Source organism: Carettochelys insculpta, chromosome 19 (assembly GCF_033958435.1).
Source record: "Carettochelys insculpta isolate YL-2023 chromosome 19, ASM3395843v1, whole genome shotgun sequence".
NCBI classification, from domain to species: domain Eukaryota; kingdom Metazoa; phylum Chordata; order Testudines; family Carettochelyidae; genus Carettochelys; species Carettochelys insculpta.
The window spans coordinates 22,215,478-22,231,888 of NC_134155.1; the positions used below are offsets into that span (position 1 = coordinate 22,215,478).

Sequence of the window (16,411 nt, forward strand, 5' to 3'; positions counted from 1 at the left end):
ATGTTTCAGAGACATGGGCTTTTCCCTCCGAGCTATGAGCTGGAAGTGGTTCCTTCGCCCTTCTCAGTATTTGAATTCTCACCCTACAGAACTCAAAAGCACACTCAGCCGCCTCCTTGAAAACCCAGCAGACAAGCTAAGGTTTGCTCAGTGCTGGATATTCATATCCAAGTGCAGATTTACACTATGGAGCAATGTCAATCCAAGGCAGGGGTCAGCAACCCATGGCAAACATACCAAGAGTGGCACATGAGCCGATTATCCTTGGCAGCTGAGGCGGGAGCTCCGCCCTACCCCTCCTCTCCCATGCAGCTGGGAGCTTGCTCAAAGCCAGGCAGCCTGTGGATTAACAAAAGACCAGCTGATGCTACCAACCACCACCTACATGGTAAAGCTCTGCATCTTCATTTATTTATTTATGAAGCTGTTGTAAGTAGGACTATTAGTGACTTTAAGAAGTGTCACCAGCACTCCGACTGTACATAGAGGTCAAAAGGTCAAATTTTAGCACTCCGCCTGGGAAAGGTTGCTGACCCCTGATCTAGGGTCTGCAACTCCAGCTATGTGAATAGCGTGGGTGGGTCAATATATCTTATACTGAGTTGCCAGGGAACTCCACTGCAAGGGGTCGATGAAAGAAAATCACACTTCAACTTCCCTTAAACTTCTTGTATCAGTGAAGTAGGAGTTGACAAGAGAGCGATCAATGGTTGATTTAGCGGGTCTTTACTAGACCCGCTAAATCAACCCCAGGGGGATCGATTGCCTCAGCGCCAATGCCCCACTAAGTATAGACTTGTCCTCAGGTTTTTCCCCTCAGCAATTAAGCCTATTGAAGGAATAAAAGGAGGAAGCTGGAGTCTATGCAGCCATCAGTGGACTAGTTCCTTGGTTACATAGTGGACTTTGGGTAACGTGCTCTTTCAAATGAAGTCTGTAGACTAAAGTATTAAAATGGGCCCTGTAATTTTTCAAGAGATGTGCAGGTGCAGTGGTTGCACAGCTATTTTTATTGTCTGGAATGCTGGCAGATTGTAGGACGTTTCCAAACAGGGTCAAGGGGAGAGAAAAAACCTTCCAATAGCTTCTTAAAGCAGGTTAGTTCCCCAACCCACTGCATTTGAAAGCATGGGTTAGGGGACCTCATTACACCTCTTCTTTTAATGTAATAGCACAGTTCCTGCCAACTGAATTGCTATAAAGGCAAAAATTGCCTGGCTCTTCGTAACAGCACCATAGGGAACTCTTTGGTCGGGTGACATGGTGGAAGTTGAGTAAATGCATTCTGGAAGTAACTCCACTGAATTCAATTAAACTACAGCAGGGGATGAATTTGCCTCTTCAGGTTGATGCGAAATCCAGTAAAGTGCATGTCACTGTATTTCAGTGTCATAAACAGCACTTTGTTGTTTGGCTTTACAATTCATGATAATATGCTGCCTCTGCAATGTCACTGCAGAATTCAGCCTTTCTTGTGCCAATATAAATTTAATTGTCCAAGGGGGTAAGGTTCCATTTTAGTTAAGATCGCTGTTTGCAATCAGGTCCCGTGGTTTGTAAGAACGGTATAACAGTCCTATTACTTGAGATGACAATGGGGATAAGATCACAGAATTGCTCAATCTTTATTGCAGATTTTTATCATAGCTCCTTTATTAGATTTTCCATCATCTTTATTCAGATCACGTTTTAGGTAGATACAGTAAAAGAAGATGCTCTGAGGAGAGTGATGACTTGGAAGCTGGGAGGTGACAGCAATCCTGGCATTAAGAGGCGCACATAAGTAGTATTGCTCCAGAACACGATTAATTCTCATGCACACCATTACTCAAATGGAAAATTAATTGACGTATGGAACCTCTCTGGATATGAGGGAGCAATGAAGTCCCAAAGAGTCTATTTGCTGTGCATTAATTACGCATTCAGCAAGACTACAGCTCCCAGCCACTCATGACCTTCACTTACTGACTTCAACCCTTGCATTCCAGGTGGAGCTTAGGTCAGCTACAAGTCTCCTCCACTTCACTCTGTCTTGGGACAAAACTTCTAGCTGACCCCATGAGCATCTCAGCAGATCTTCTCCACGTTTTTCAAGGTCTTCCTCTTTTGTGTTTTCCTTGCGGGCTCCATTTGAAAGCTTGATGGACTCTGCTGGATGATGGTTTTCTGAGAGTGTGGCTTAGCCATCTCCACTTTCTTCTCTTGATTTGAACATCAAGTGGTTCTCGTCCTGCTCTGTTCTAAAGTGCCTCATAATTTTTAGTTTTTATTACAATGGTGCCCAGAAGCCCCAAGGCAAGGGGCCCATTGTGCTAGGTGCTGTACAAACAGCGAGAAACATTCCCTATTCCAACGTACTTAAAAGTTTCAGTAGACAAGATGGCGATGGGATGGGAGGGACAAGGAAGCAGAGAAGTGACGTGACGTGCCCAGCGCTATGTGGGAGGTGAGACAGAGTCAGGAATAGAATGCAAGTCTCTGGAGTCCCATCAGACTGCCCTACCTCTCGAGTTACTGCAGGACTAGATTGTGGCATTTGCCAGTACACTCATGTTTCCAGGTGAGGGATGTGTGCCGCCCAAGAAGCGGGCAGGTCACATTGTCAGGAGCGGCAAATGATACGTGTTTCAGAATGTTGCAACGTATGTTCCCTAGTGCCACTCACTGGCTGTGTTGGGAGATTGAGACCCTGGCTCTGACTCCTTTCTTGTGTGCAGTACCTGAGGCCAGTGTTCCCTGTAAACTGAGCGATTCAGATGCCACCCAGCTGATTAGCAGAGCACCCACAGCCAGCTGTGTGTGTTTCTGTTGGTGGTACACATCCACACATGCCTCAGCGCACACAACAAAATTTATTCCATGCATGGGTGGAAAAATGAGGGGGAACCCTGTCTGAGGTCCCTTTCCTGTGCAAATAGAAATGTTCCCCTGGCACTCTGCTCCCTGTGCAGCCTGCTTCCCCTCCCTGGTGCACTTTTGCAACAGCCGTGAGAGTCTAGCTCTGGTGTTTGATCTGTCCCCTCTTCCCGCACCTAACTCAGGAGCTGGGTTTGTTCTGCTAGCAATTCAAGGGAACAAAGCAGACTGTGCCCAAATAGAAATGTTGCAGGGATATTATTGTGGCAAATTCCACCCCCGACCACTATCCCCACCCCATTAATAGTTCCTAGCTGAGGGAAGCAGAGGATCCAGAAAGGTCACTTGAAAGCCATACTAGTTTTGATTATAGACGCATGAGACGGAGCTGTGGGTGGGAAGGACATCTCTTAAATTACCTGGATCCTGTGCTGATGTGAGCACGCCATAAGCATCGCTTTATGCATGATTGGGAGTCAATGTAGTTAGCTTCACTTTGGCTTTCACTCATCGGGAAGCAGAAGATTCTCTTTGCGCTATGATTGCTTTCCACGTCCTGTAAAAACTTCCACGAGAACGGGGTGAGCAAAGAGGAGGGGTGGACGCTTTCAGGAGGGAAGTGAAATTTCCAAAGGAGGGTGCAGCATGATTGGCTGCTATGTGTCCGGCTCATCCAGCTCATTAAAAATGTTGAAATCAGTCACTGTTTTTATGGCTGTGTATTCACAGTTCCATACTAAAGCTTTTACATTCTACAGACTTATTTTCTTACCTGTGTCAGAAGGGTTTTGGGTTTTTTTTTTTTCAAGTGAATGTAACTGAAATTTCCATCCGTTTGGATTTCATTAGAGAGGTTGGGGGGCCCTGCTAATTACAGGGATGAAAAGTGAGGCCCGATGTAAAAGTTTGGGCATCCCTGTGCTAGAGGATTCAGCGTGAGCTGTTTGTAAGGGGAGACCTCCCAGTCAGAGCACAGAACTGGGGGACGAAGATTCTAGACTTTGCTCTGCCACTGGCTCAGTGCTTTGCTTGGGAGCAAGTCAGGGAACCCTGCCTTGGTTACCCCATCTGTAAAACGGGGATGGATATTTAGTAATCTCACAGTGGAGCTGAGATGCTTGAAAAGGGCAAGAATGCCTTCATTGCCATCAGACAGCGTGCTGTAGCTCACGCGTATCTTCCACTTTCAAGGAATTCTTCCAAAGAGGCCCTTTAGGAGTTCTTCAGACTGCTCATTTGTATTCCCATTGACTTTCTGTCATCTCCGTAACAGTGAACGCATTTGGCTTTTAACAGGTACAAGCATGAAACTAACGAGATTGAAAATGTGTTCCACTTCATTCCTCTTTCAGATTGAAGACCCAGTACTGCCATTTAAATATATGTCTGTGGTATAACTCAAAATACAGTAGTGGGAGAAGGAAATAAAAAGACTAACTTGTAGGGACATTAGTTATTAAACTGTAAAGATGGGTATGGAAACACATTCACGTAGGGATGATGAGGGAGGGATTAAGTAACGCAGTTAAACCAAATGCTGCTTTGATCACAGTCAGATGCTTAATTTGGAGAGTCCAGAGGCATTTCACATGCTTTATTAATATTTTATTTGTTTCCAGTTTCTCTTCCATTGTACATTTTTTTGCATGCTCGGTGTCCTACGCGGAAGGGCACTGTAACAGTTTTGGACTGACCACATAACATGTAACTCTAATTTTGGGTAATGTTGGAGTTTTTCCTTGTGTTAAAATACATCCCCAATCCCATTATTGCGTCTGACAAGGGAAGTTCCAGGATTTCAGTACCCTGGTTGAGAACCACTGTACTAGAGTTATGATCAAGATAATAGGTCAGGGTCTAATTCAGCAGGGCTCTTTTAAGCACCTGTTTAAGTGCTTGGTGAACCAGTCCTAAGCCTTTAATTCATACCAGCTGGGTATTTGTGTTGGACTATCAAATGCAAACTTTAGAAAGAGAATCCCCAGCTGCTCTGTGTGAAAGCTGGGTCAGATTCTGAGCTGGCGCATATTGGTCGGCACTATTGATATTAGCAGAGCTATGCTAATTTACTCAAGTGGAGGTTAGGCCCAGTGTTTGATTCTAGGATTGTCCCTGTAAGGACTTTAATGAGTATGGGGCTCTGCCTTTGGGGCTTTGGAATATTCACTGATGTAAGTACAGGCTGAACCTCTCTAATCTGGCATTCTCTGATCCAGCAACATCTGTAATTCGGCGTGATTTGAGTTAGCCAGATGTTCACTTATCATGGGTGTGGCCAAGTTTCGTGGTCCCATAAAGTTTGTTTCCAGCTACCAGGCCTGACTCTCAGTGTTCTGTGCTGTTATTTAGCTCTAATTTGCCCATAAATGTCTTCTAAGACCCCGGTAAACACTGAAAATGTTGGTAATGTGCTGGACAATATTGATCTCCCGTGGTCCAGCAAATTGCTTTGTTTGGCACCAGTCAGGTCACGAGAGTGCCAGAGTAGAAACATTCAACCTATGTAAACAACATTCTGACTCAAGGGCTGTCAGATCTTACAGTGGGAAAAGTAATCCTCTGCCCTTATACGTAATGCCTTTTGCTTAAGGATCTCAAAGCACTTGGCAAAGGAGGGCAAGCATCATGATCTCCATTTCATTTGGGGGAACCGAGCAGGCTTGTCTATGATTATTGAAATTGCAATAAGTAGCATGCTATATTCCCATCAGAAAGTCCTGGCTATAACTGGGGAGCCTGGTTTGAGATCACTTGATACAAACCACTGTTATACCGCAAAATTTGTTTCTCATCTTTATAAAAGAAACAGGGAAGAACTGAGTCACTGAATAAAAGAAAGTTCAAACTGTAATTCACTAAGGAAAATGCATCTCTTTTTTCTTTACAGATTCACTGCTCCTTTGAAGATTGTCTGTAGAGAAATGATTCCTTTCACTTTATTGTTAGCAAAACTTTGTCATGTTATCCTACGCCATCCTTGTGTTAATGAGATTCAGATACTCCACTCAGGGTACAAAGTGAATAATGTGAGGAATAGAAGGTTTCAGGACTTAAAGAAACCACTCAGATCCTCAGAAACATACTGCTGTGTGTCTAGATGAGATCTGTGATTGCACTCAGAAATCCAGAAACAGTTGAGGAAAGGGGCGAATGCATTGTTAGATTTTGATACCCCGTACGTTGTGAGCTTTCAGCAGGGTTTGGCATTTAGTCGTATTCAACCCTAATTGCAACAAGACATCACTGAGGCCAAAAGAAGTGAACATTCATAGGGATAACAAGAATATCCAAAGGGAGGGACTCAATTCTGTAAAGCACTGAGCACTGTGGTTCCAATCCTGCACAGCACCTAAGCACATGGAGTATAGGAGTAATCCCAGGTGACTTGAACAGAGAACACTTCAACTCCTGTGCGTAAGTGTAGTGCAAGATGGAGTCTAAAGTGCTCAGCACCTTAGATTGAGCCCAATAATTTTAAAGTGGTAATTAACAGACCCGCAACCTTTGGTATATAAATCACCCTCTAAGTATAGAGGGGCTAGGAGGAAACTGTGCTTTGGGCAGAGTGTCCCATAACTGTTTACTGTACAGTTCCTTGCACCTTTCTCTGAGGCATTTGGTATGGGCCCTTGTCAGAGACAGGATATTAAATTACTCAGAGCATGGGTCTGAGCCAGTCTGGCGTTTCTGATGAGTCTGACGCATGTTGTATTCTAATAAATTGAATAGTTCTTTTGTACTTTTGCAGGTTGATATTCTCCTTATGACAGAACCCTCTTCGGGGAGGTGGGTGTATTTCGACACAGAGCTCACCAATAGCAGTGGCAGAATATCCTACAACGTACCCAAAGAGAAGAGGCTTCGAGTTGGAGTGTATCCCATCAAAATGGTGGTCCGGTAATGTTTTCACATTTGAATGTTAGATAATTAAGGTGTGGGCTTCCCTAATATAAAGGCAGTTATGCTACAAAGAATAAGTGTTGGGGGGGAAATCCCCAAAACTGCATTTAGCGTGTGTTATTCTTCAAAGGGGAGCAAAGCAACTTATGGTTTCTCCTCGGCGATGAACAGCTCTTATGTGCCCCAGAGAATTTGCCAAACCGCACCAGGTCAGTATTGTCTGGCAGCATTACCAACACTCCCATTCTCTCATGTATTCATCGCTCTGGAGACATTTATTCTGCCCTTGTGAGCTCAACAGGGAGACGAAGAGCCAGAGCTTTTAGACAACATGGGCCAAAGTCCACCCCTTGTCTGAAGGGAGAGGGCATTCCAAACTCGGCCAAGTAGCTCTTCCAGCTGTGGAAGTGGGTGCTGCTGTATGAACAGCCAGAAGGGATGAGGGGCAAATATCAGTAAAGAGCTTGACTGTGGGGCTCTGCTTGGGAAACCTGTACTGGGAGGTGGGAACTCTGGGCAAGCCCTGATGGGCAGATGTTTTCACTTTTGTGTGCCAAGCTGGCAGCTCTGAAGATGAGCAACACAGGCAGCTACTGTGGTTGCGAGGATGGACGGAAGCAGAGGGGAGGGAGTTATTTGAATTGCACGTTCCTTGGGGCAGGGATTGTTGCCTTCCTGGGTTTTGTACAGCAGATCTGACAGTGGGGTCCGGGATTAGGGCTTCTAAGTGCTACTGCAGTATAACTAATAAGTAACATTCATAGTAATAAATGACATAAGTGATCCTCAGCTGCCATTGCAAACTGTGGGGTCTTTTAACTAGTTAATTTTAATTACTGCAAGTAAGGGGAATGATGCACATCTAGAGTGATGAGTCTCCTTTTAATTTTGCCCTCTGTTCCTAAGGCTGGCTTGGTTAGTTGCTAAGATTAATGTACTAAGCTGTAGAGGTGAAGCTGTATTTAGTCAAAGTGCTTTTGGGTACCACAAAGCCCTTGCTAGCAGCAATGTCTCCCCTGGTTTTCATAATTGTCGTTCACGTCACGTGAGCCCTTCCTGCTGGATAGGAACTCTCAGCCTGTACTTCCTTTCTCCAGCCCATTGTGTGCTTTGCCTGTTTTTATTTTAAGTACTTTCAGGGAGTGAAAGTCTCTTATTGTGATTGTATAACCACTCCCGTAATACAGGCTGAATCTCTCTAGTCCAGCACACTCGGGGCCCGACCGGTGCCAAATGAGAGAATTTGCTGGATCACGGGAGGTCAGTATTTTTTAGCAGACTTACCAACACTTCCACTTCTTACTCGGCTCTGAGGAGACTTTTAGGGGTAAATTACAGCTAAATAACAGCACAGAACACTGAGAACCGGGACAGGCAGCTGTAAACAAACTTAATGAGACCACGGAAAACTTGGCCACACCCATGATAATTGGTTGTCTGGCTAACTACATTCATGCTGGATTGCGGATGTTGCCAGACCAGAAAACGACACATTAGAGAGATTCTACCTGCACATATAAGAACAGCCAGTCTAGTGTTTAGACTTGTAAATGTGTGGGGAGCTGGTTGAACAACTTGTAGTTTCCTGGTCCGTTTGCAGGCCCTAGTAAATGCGAAGCTTGTGTAATTCAGAGTCTGCTTACGGGTGTGGATGGGGGTGAAGGATTGATCGGCAGTGGTCCTGATGGTGACCAGTTTCTCCCATGGAAAATAACAGCATAGGTATTGCCTTCTTCTAAGTCTGCTGGTCAGTTCACCTGTTGCTGTCAGGCTGACTGAAGGAATCACTTTAATTCTGTACTTGGTGCCATGCTTATTTTAAATTGAAAAACACAGCCTTCAAGCCACAATTCAGTGAAGTGAAATCAATTGACTCTCTCCTCGCTCTGGAGAGTTTCGTGAAAAGCCCTCTGCTGAGTCAAGCATAAAGAGGAAAAATGTGTGAAATAAAATTAATCTGCCTAAGTGCATGGATGCAGGGCTGGGGGTGCGGGGATGGGCAGCTGTGCTTCCAAAGCTTTTTATGTGTGGTAAGAAAACTGCTAAATCCTTTGACATAAAGTTCTAATATAATACTTCGCTCTGGAGTTAAACTGGATGCCTACTTGAGGAGCAACTTGCATATTCCATTAAAAGTCTCCTCTGAAAGAAAAAGGAAAGAAAAGGTGCCCTTACAGCTAACCAAATGGAAGATCTGCCTTCCAATTCCGCCTATACATTTTCTTAATTAGTAATAGTTCCACTGTGCAGTAGCAGGCAATTAATTTGAAAAGGTAGGACTTCTTGAAAACAAATCAAGGTCTATTCAGGGAAGTTTGCAGTTTTAAACACTGCATCTGATTCAGCCAGTCTCCTGCCTCTGGAGACCTTAGATTGCAGGTTTAATATGCGTCACCCTGGAATGAAAGTAGGTTTTTTTTTTTCCTTTTTTACCATTAAATTATCATGCCTGGACCTAACGTGATGTGGGTGCACTTCCATGCAGAAATCCATCCTGCAAGATGTTGCCAAATAACACCGGATATAATTTCCCCTATATGTTCACTGTGACAAAGAGAGCAGGGCTTGGATGAGAACTGCAGAGCAACATGATTCAGATGGCAGCAGAAGCTAAGAGAGTTGTGAAATCTTTGCACCTGCCTTCATCATGGGAGTCCTATAAAATCCCTAAGAGGAGCAGGGTTAATACAAACAAAAGAAAGTATTTCTTCACAAATGCAGTCAACCTGTTGAACTCCCTGCCAAAGGATTTTGTGAAGACCAGGACTTTAACAGGATCCAAAAAAAAAAAATGAGATAAATTCATGGAGGTTAGGTCCATCAGTGGCTATTAGCCAGGCTGGGTAGGAATGGTGTCCCTGGCCTCTGTTTGTCAGAGGCTGGGAATGGGTGACTGGGGTGGATCGCTTGATGGTTCCCTGCTCTGTTCATTCCCTCTGGGGCTGCTGAAATTAGACACTGATGGAAAACATGATACTGGGTCAGATGGACCTTTGGTCTGACCTACTGTGGCCATTCTTATGTTCCTGATCTACACCCCAGTGAAAGAATACTCCATGAGTAGAAAAGGCATGTAGGGAACAAAGCACCTCGTGTTTGAATTCCTCCTCTGTTGTGAATGTGTTATACTCTTTGGGCCCAGCATTTTCAACACAGTAAACAGGAACAGAGGGATGGTCAATTCTTGTCCATTTCTCTTGCATGGTAAGGTTGACTTTTTGCAGGCATGCATGGTAAGAGAAGGTGGGCGTCACTTTTCTCCAAATAATTGGGGATGCCCAATATTTTTAGTCAGCTTTAAAAAACCTAATTTCTGTTTCTAAGTTGCAAAAAGGGGAAAAGCCTAAAGGACTTCACTGGCTTGTCAGTGATTTTTTTTCTTGTAAGGCTTTAATTGGATTTATATCCATTTCATTGTTTTAGCCCAGTGCACTTGGAAAATTAACTTCTTAAAAGGTCTAACATCATTGCTTTGTGGTTCAAACCAGAAACAGAATCAGTAAGTCCCATTAGGTTTGTGGAGCCCTGACTGCCTTGTTCCAGGCAGATATCATGTCTGGCTTCCATTGTAACTCCAGGCTTGAGTTCTGATGCTTTGCTCTGTTTCTCTCCTCCAGGGGTGACCAGAGCTGCGCAATGAGTTACCTGACTGTGCTTCCCCGGGGAATGGAGTGTGTGGTGTTTAGCATCGATGGTTCCTTTGCAGCAAGTGTCTCAATCATGGGGAGTGACCCCAAGGTCCGAGCCGGGGCAGTTGATGTGGTCCGGTAAGGGACACGTACTCATTCGTGTTTTTGGAATCCCAGCTTCTTTGCTTTTTAACTTAGGGGCTCAAACTGGAAGTGAGAAATTCTTCTTCGAGTGATTGCTCCTGTCCATTCCAAGTTGGGTTTGCGCTGGCACATGCCCAGTCGCCAGAAACTTTTTGCCCTAGCCAGTAGCCGTAGGGTCAGCGTGGTGCCCCCTGGAGTGACGCCAACATGGCAAAAAATATATGCACCACCCAACCCTCCCTACCCCTCGCTCAGTTCCTTCTCGCTGTGCTGCCGGTCATTGGAGCTCTTGCTTTCACCTTTCAATTTACTAGCTAGTAGCCTATTATAGTGTACGTAGTTTTCAAAGAAGCGTAAATAGTTTTAGTGTTTGATAGTTAGTCCTTAGTGTCTTAACTGATAGCTGAGGTGGGGCTTTCTGTCCCCTTGGCGTCTCGGTGCCGAGGAATGACTGGCTCCCCAGGCTTTAAGACTTGTTCCAGGTGTGGCAAACATATGCCCAAGAGCGACCCTGTTCATCTTGCTTGTGGGGAGGACACTTGCGTGACCACTGCTCAATTTGTAAGGCCTTTAAACCCAGAACTTTGAAAGACAGGGCCCAATGCCTTAAAGTCCTCTTAACAGAGGCGGCTCTTAAACCTCAAGAGTCTCCAGCAGGTGCGGAAGGTGGAGCCTCCTCAGTGTAAAGTGCACTGGCACCACCTACCTCAGTGCCATCCAAGGACTCTCGGCACCAGGAGCAGGCGTAGGCACCATCGCCTTCCCGGCACCATAAGAGTCAATCTCTGGTGCCAAAGAAGAAGAGGCGGCATGATAGACGCCGGTTGCTGACGTCCAAGTGTGGCAGCCATAAGTCCAAGGCTCTGGCGCGCACTGTAGTAGAGCAGGAAGCGAGTACATTGAAGCCGGTGCAGAGCAGGAGCCCGCAGGCACTGGACTTGCCCTCAACACCGGAGGCGTTTCGAGCGTCGCCAGGCCTTCTTCAAATGATGGTGCCAGCTCCTGCTCCGTCTACGGAGGACCAGCACCATAGCATTGAGGCTGAGCGGGCGGGGCCTATCGAGGTAATACCGGCGCCAACCCCAGAGCTCATGTTGACACCAGCACTGACACCATACTCAGTGCCGAGTGCTCCAGTGCCAACCAGTCAGACTGTGAGCTGGTTTCAGGTGCCCTATGCTCCAGCAATGGCACCGTCATCGGCACGCTTACATCAGCACTGACTCCGTTGGCCCCACCGTAGTTGTTGACTTCCGAATCGGCGTCAGAATGGGATTCATTCTACTCGAGCTCTGGACACAGTGGGAGCTTGAGAAGGTCGCACCATAGCCATCGCAGGCACCGTAGTTGTCGTTCAGACAATACGGTTTGGCCGCCGGCTTCGCAAGTGATGCAACAGTGGCCCTTCTGGACCCCTTGGGCGTTCCGCGAGGCACAGGGCCAGAGTGGGGCAATAACATTGTTGGTGCTGGGAGACCCCCCGATCCTGCGCTTGGCACCATCGGTGTCACTGGGTGCCCTGCTGTCAGAACAACAGCAGGAAACGGCGAACGTCGTAGAGCCGCATGCATCAATCTCGTCAGCGTCGACTTCAGCGCTGTCGTCAGCACCTTCACAGTGGGACTGGACCCCAGCGGTGCTGATGCCTTTGGTGGTCATCCCTCTGGTGCCAGTAGGGCAGGCATCATCCCAGGCACCAGTACTGGCTCCAGGGCAGGGTGCAGTACCGGCACTGTTTGTACCATCTGTTGAGGGATTTTTCAGTCCAGCTGGTACCTCCGCCTGCTCAACTTCTGGTACCTCCTGGTTACCCTGTAATTCGCAGGGGGGACAGCTGAAATTGTGCCAAAGTTAAGAGGCTGCCTCTGGAAACATGGCCTAAAGGTGGATGGAGTCAATGTATAATTTTCCATTGGTTACTCTGATTGTCAGACAAGGTGGTGAGTTATAGAAAGATTTACTGAGAGAACGAAATTTAATCGTAAAGGCCTGCTGTATCTTCCCGCAGTAAAGTGCGGTGAGAGTAAGTTTTAAGAACCACCATATTCCTTCGCTTTACAAGCCATTTAACACTGCACTGGGCAAAGAGGAGGTGTCTATTATTTTAAACTCAGTGCCCCCTGAACACTCCTGAAAGTGGAGTGATGAGACTCACAGTTCCCCAGGTTGCGATCCTTCTCTTGGGGGAGCCAAAGACAAAATTCTCACCCATCTCCAGGAGAGCAGGACTGAATCCACAGCGTGCACAACATTTCAGATCAAATGCATTTTGAAACCTCCCCAGTATTTTATGCCAGTGCTCCATCGTGGCACACTGGTGTGCCTCAGAGCCGCGCCCTGGGAGTGCCGTCTGCTGCTCTGCACCTGTGTCCCACCGCTTGGTGGGAGAAGTGCGTTCCGCCGGCAGCAGTGGTGGCGGCTCTGGTGAGTCGCTGGCATTGAGGTAGAGAGGAGAAGCTGGGGAGGTACCTGGTTCTGGAGGAGGGGAGGGGCATTGGGTTAGAGCATGGATCTGGGGGTATCTGGTTCTGGAGGAGGGGACTGGGTTACATATATTGGGCATGCTGTGAAATTATAACAGTGCTGAAGTGTGCCATGAGGGGATGAAGGTTGCTAAGGAATGTTTTATATAAATGTATTTGCCCCAGGCTGGCAATGGCTCTTCGCCATTTGCCTTGTAAATTATTACATGACCGCAACGGGAAGATAGCTATTAAAATCAGAGACCTGCCCCCATCCCCGCTAACCTTTTCCCTGTTGAGATGTTCATGAGGAGCCAAGTGGATGGTGACTTCTTTTCCCTTTTCTATACCCCTGCTGCTTTTGCTTCTAACAGACACTGGCAAGATCTGGGATACCTGATCATCTATATCACTGGCCGTCCTGACATGCAAAAGCAGAGAGTTGTCTCCTGGTTATCTCAGCACAACTTTCCCCAAGGAATGATTTTCTTTTCGGATGGTCTCGTTCATGATCCACTAAGACAAAAGACTATTTTCCTCCGGAATCTAATGCAAGAGGTAACAGAGGCTGTTGTATGCGTCTTGAAATTGAATGATCGGTGGCTGGAAATTCAGATCTCTGCTGGCATTGCCAGAGGGGAAGGTCTCTCCCTCATGGAAGGAAATCATGTTTGTCCATTAATAAGGTATTTTGCTGTGTCTTGGTTTCCTTCCTTGATTTCACAGATGCAAAGAAGGCTCATCTGCCTTCTGAGGGTCTTGGATCAAGGCTCTTCATTTTGATGATGCATATAAATGAACCCAGCAACTGTTAAAAATACAAGGCCAAATGTGTGTAGCCAAGCTATTGTCCTGATTTAAGAAAATCCAGTCAACATGGTTGAAGCATGTTGGAGGGGTGACCACAGAGTAAAATTTGCTATGTGGCTACCTCTGCTAAGCTAGATAATTTTCAGTGACCTGCACCTCATATCAAATCCTTTACTTTTACAAGATTAATAAAGGTCTTTTGATTCACACTAAATTCAATTCCTGTGATTGCATAAAATCCCCCAAAACAAGACTGGAGATCCTTAAGAGTTTGTTGCTACAAGAAATGACACTGTTTTTTTCAGTAGGGAGCAGATATGAGACAGGCTAAGTTTGCTACTTTGAGAACCTGATTCTGGTTTTGATTTTGGGAAAATGTGGCCACATTTTTACTCCTATAAATTGGGACTCTTTACCACTTCTTAAGATGAAACTTCCCAAGTATCCTCTGCTCACATAGGCCTTTCAAATGGAAACATTTCATTACAATTCTTGTCCTGCTTTTGGAAGTAAAGTGGATATTCTAAAAGGCCTGTGGGAATTAGTCAATCATAATTGGCTTTCATCTTAATCCCAGTAATTGCCTAAAACAAAACCATGCAAGAAGCCTGATATTTCTATTTAACAACGGCAAGTTTAGAAATGTGGGATGGTAACATCAGCTTATCTGGAGCTTTGTCACAAAGAAAATGCCAGCTGTGAGATTCGTTGCTCAGCCCCTTCCAAGCATGCTCCATCAAAGCAATATTTGCCTTGGTTCTTTCAGTGCTACATCAAAATTTGTGCTGCCTATGGCTCAATGAAGGATATTTCTGTGTACAACGTTTTGGGGTTGTCATCTTCCCAGATCTACATAGTTGGACGTCCCACAAAGAAATACCAAGCGCAGTGTCAGGTATGTAACTGGCTAAAGAATCAGTGTCTTTTGGGTTATACACACCGGGTGAAGAGAAATCTTGTATATGTCTACAGCTCTATGGGTCCTAGAGTAGGCATTTTCATGCAGGATTAAAAGTGAACCAATAAGGAGCAAAAGGCATGAACAAAAGCTTAGACCAAGTGACGTAACAGCTATAATGCCCTTAATATTAGCATTTTCCAGACATAGCGACCCATGGTTTTTCTGTTTAAAATCAGGATTGTATTCTCACTTAAAGGGTATCTCAGCTGTTATTTTCCACTCCTCCCGAGCAGTGCTTCCTCTAAGGGTACATCAACACTTATCTGGAGATTGACCCACTCCAGATTGATCTTCTGGGATTCGATTTTGTATGCCTAGTGGGGACAAGCAAAATTGAACTGTCAGGGCTTGACACTCAACCCCTGTACTCCTCATTATCGTGCGGAGTAAGGAATGTCGACAGGAGAAACTCCTTCCATTGACCTCTCTTAGTGAGCATGGCCAGATAAGTTGATCACAGATAAGTCGATTCCAGCTATGCAGTTGTCATAGCTGGAATTACGTATCTGGGATCGACTTTTGGGTCTAGTGGAGACCTCCCCTAAGTTTTTTCCCTCTGTGGTCGAATAAATTTTGTTCTGCGCACCAGGGCATGTGGGGATGTGCACCACCAAGAGACACACATGCTGTCCACTGTGCGCGCTCTGCTAATCATCTGGGTGACATTTGAATCTGTCCTGGGTGGCCACCCAAGCGCTCAGCTTACAGAGAACACTGCTCGAGAGCGTCCTGTTTATCCTTGCTCTGATTCACATGCTCCCTTGCTGCTAGCCTCTGGGGGATAGAATGGTACCCCTTTGGGCCCTGCTCTTGCTTCACTGTGAAAGGACAGATCCCCGAATGGAACAGGGTTACACCCTCCTTCCAGCACAACAGCCAGTGTCTGAGGAGATAAGGACAAGTGCTAGAAAGGCCGTGTTGTACCCTCTGCCTCAGGGAGTCTGGCCTCTCATGCCCTTGACCTAACTAGTTACAGTGAAGCTGGAATCATCAGTCCAGAAAGGAGGCTCTTAAGAGAGAATCCAAGCTATGCCTAGTCCGTATACAGTGCCTGTGAGTTAGTGACCTAAGAGCAATGCCCGCTGACTGCTTCACCACCCTTCAAGATCGGTGTTGGCTGGGGGCCCCTCAAGCAACCCTTCCAACCTGACAAGTCGCTCACTGATGTGAAGCTCGCTCCTGCGGAGCATTAGTCATGAGTAACACATGCTATTTCTCTCTTTCCCTCCCCACACCCCGCCAGTTCCTCAGTGAAGGTTACGCAGCCCACTTAGCTTCGCTGGAGTTCAGTCTCCATTCAAGGCCCAAGAAGAACAACTCCCGCATGATCTTGAGGAAAGGAAGCTTTGGGCTGCATTCCCAGCCGGAGTTTCTACGGAAAAGGACTCACCTGCGCAGGACTATGTCTGTGCAACAGCCCGACCCTCCTGCATCGAACCCCAAACCAGAGCGTGCTCAGAGCCAGCCTGAATCAGACAAAGATCATGACAGGCATCTGCCTCCCATCGCCTGGGTTCGCGGCGGGGTCCATAAATTTGAGTCCGCACCTTAGGAAGCATTGAGGTGTAAGTCTTGGGTGCTCGCCAATCAACCTGTAGGCATGCCTGGAAGATAGAATTAGGCAGCTTCAACATAAGAGGTAGAGGGGA

General features: G+C 46.2%; 1 protein-coding gene across 1 annotated transcript in view; it reads left to right on the top strand.

Moving 5' to 3' along the window:
* Nucleotides 1–16,314, top strand: part of PITPNM3 (PITPNM family member 3) — a 385,265-nt gene extending 368,951 nt beyond the window's left edge. Inside the window, exons 16-20 of the mRNA XM_075014126.1 lie at nt 6,605–6,753; nt 10,374–10,523; nt 13,366–13,549; nt 14,568–14,696; nt 16,006–16,314. Coding sequence (XP_074870227.1) covers nt 6,605–6,753; nt 10,374–10,523; nt 13,366–13,549; nt 14,568–14,696; nt 16,006–16,314 — 921 coding nt within the window. The remainder of the gene's footprint in view (nt 1–6,604; nt 6,754–10,373; nt 10,524–13,365; nt 13,550–14,567; nt 14,697–16,005) is intronic.
* The last annotated feature ends 97 nt before the right edge of the window (nt 16,315–16,411 follow it).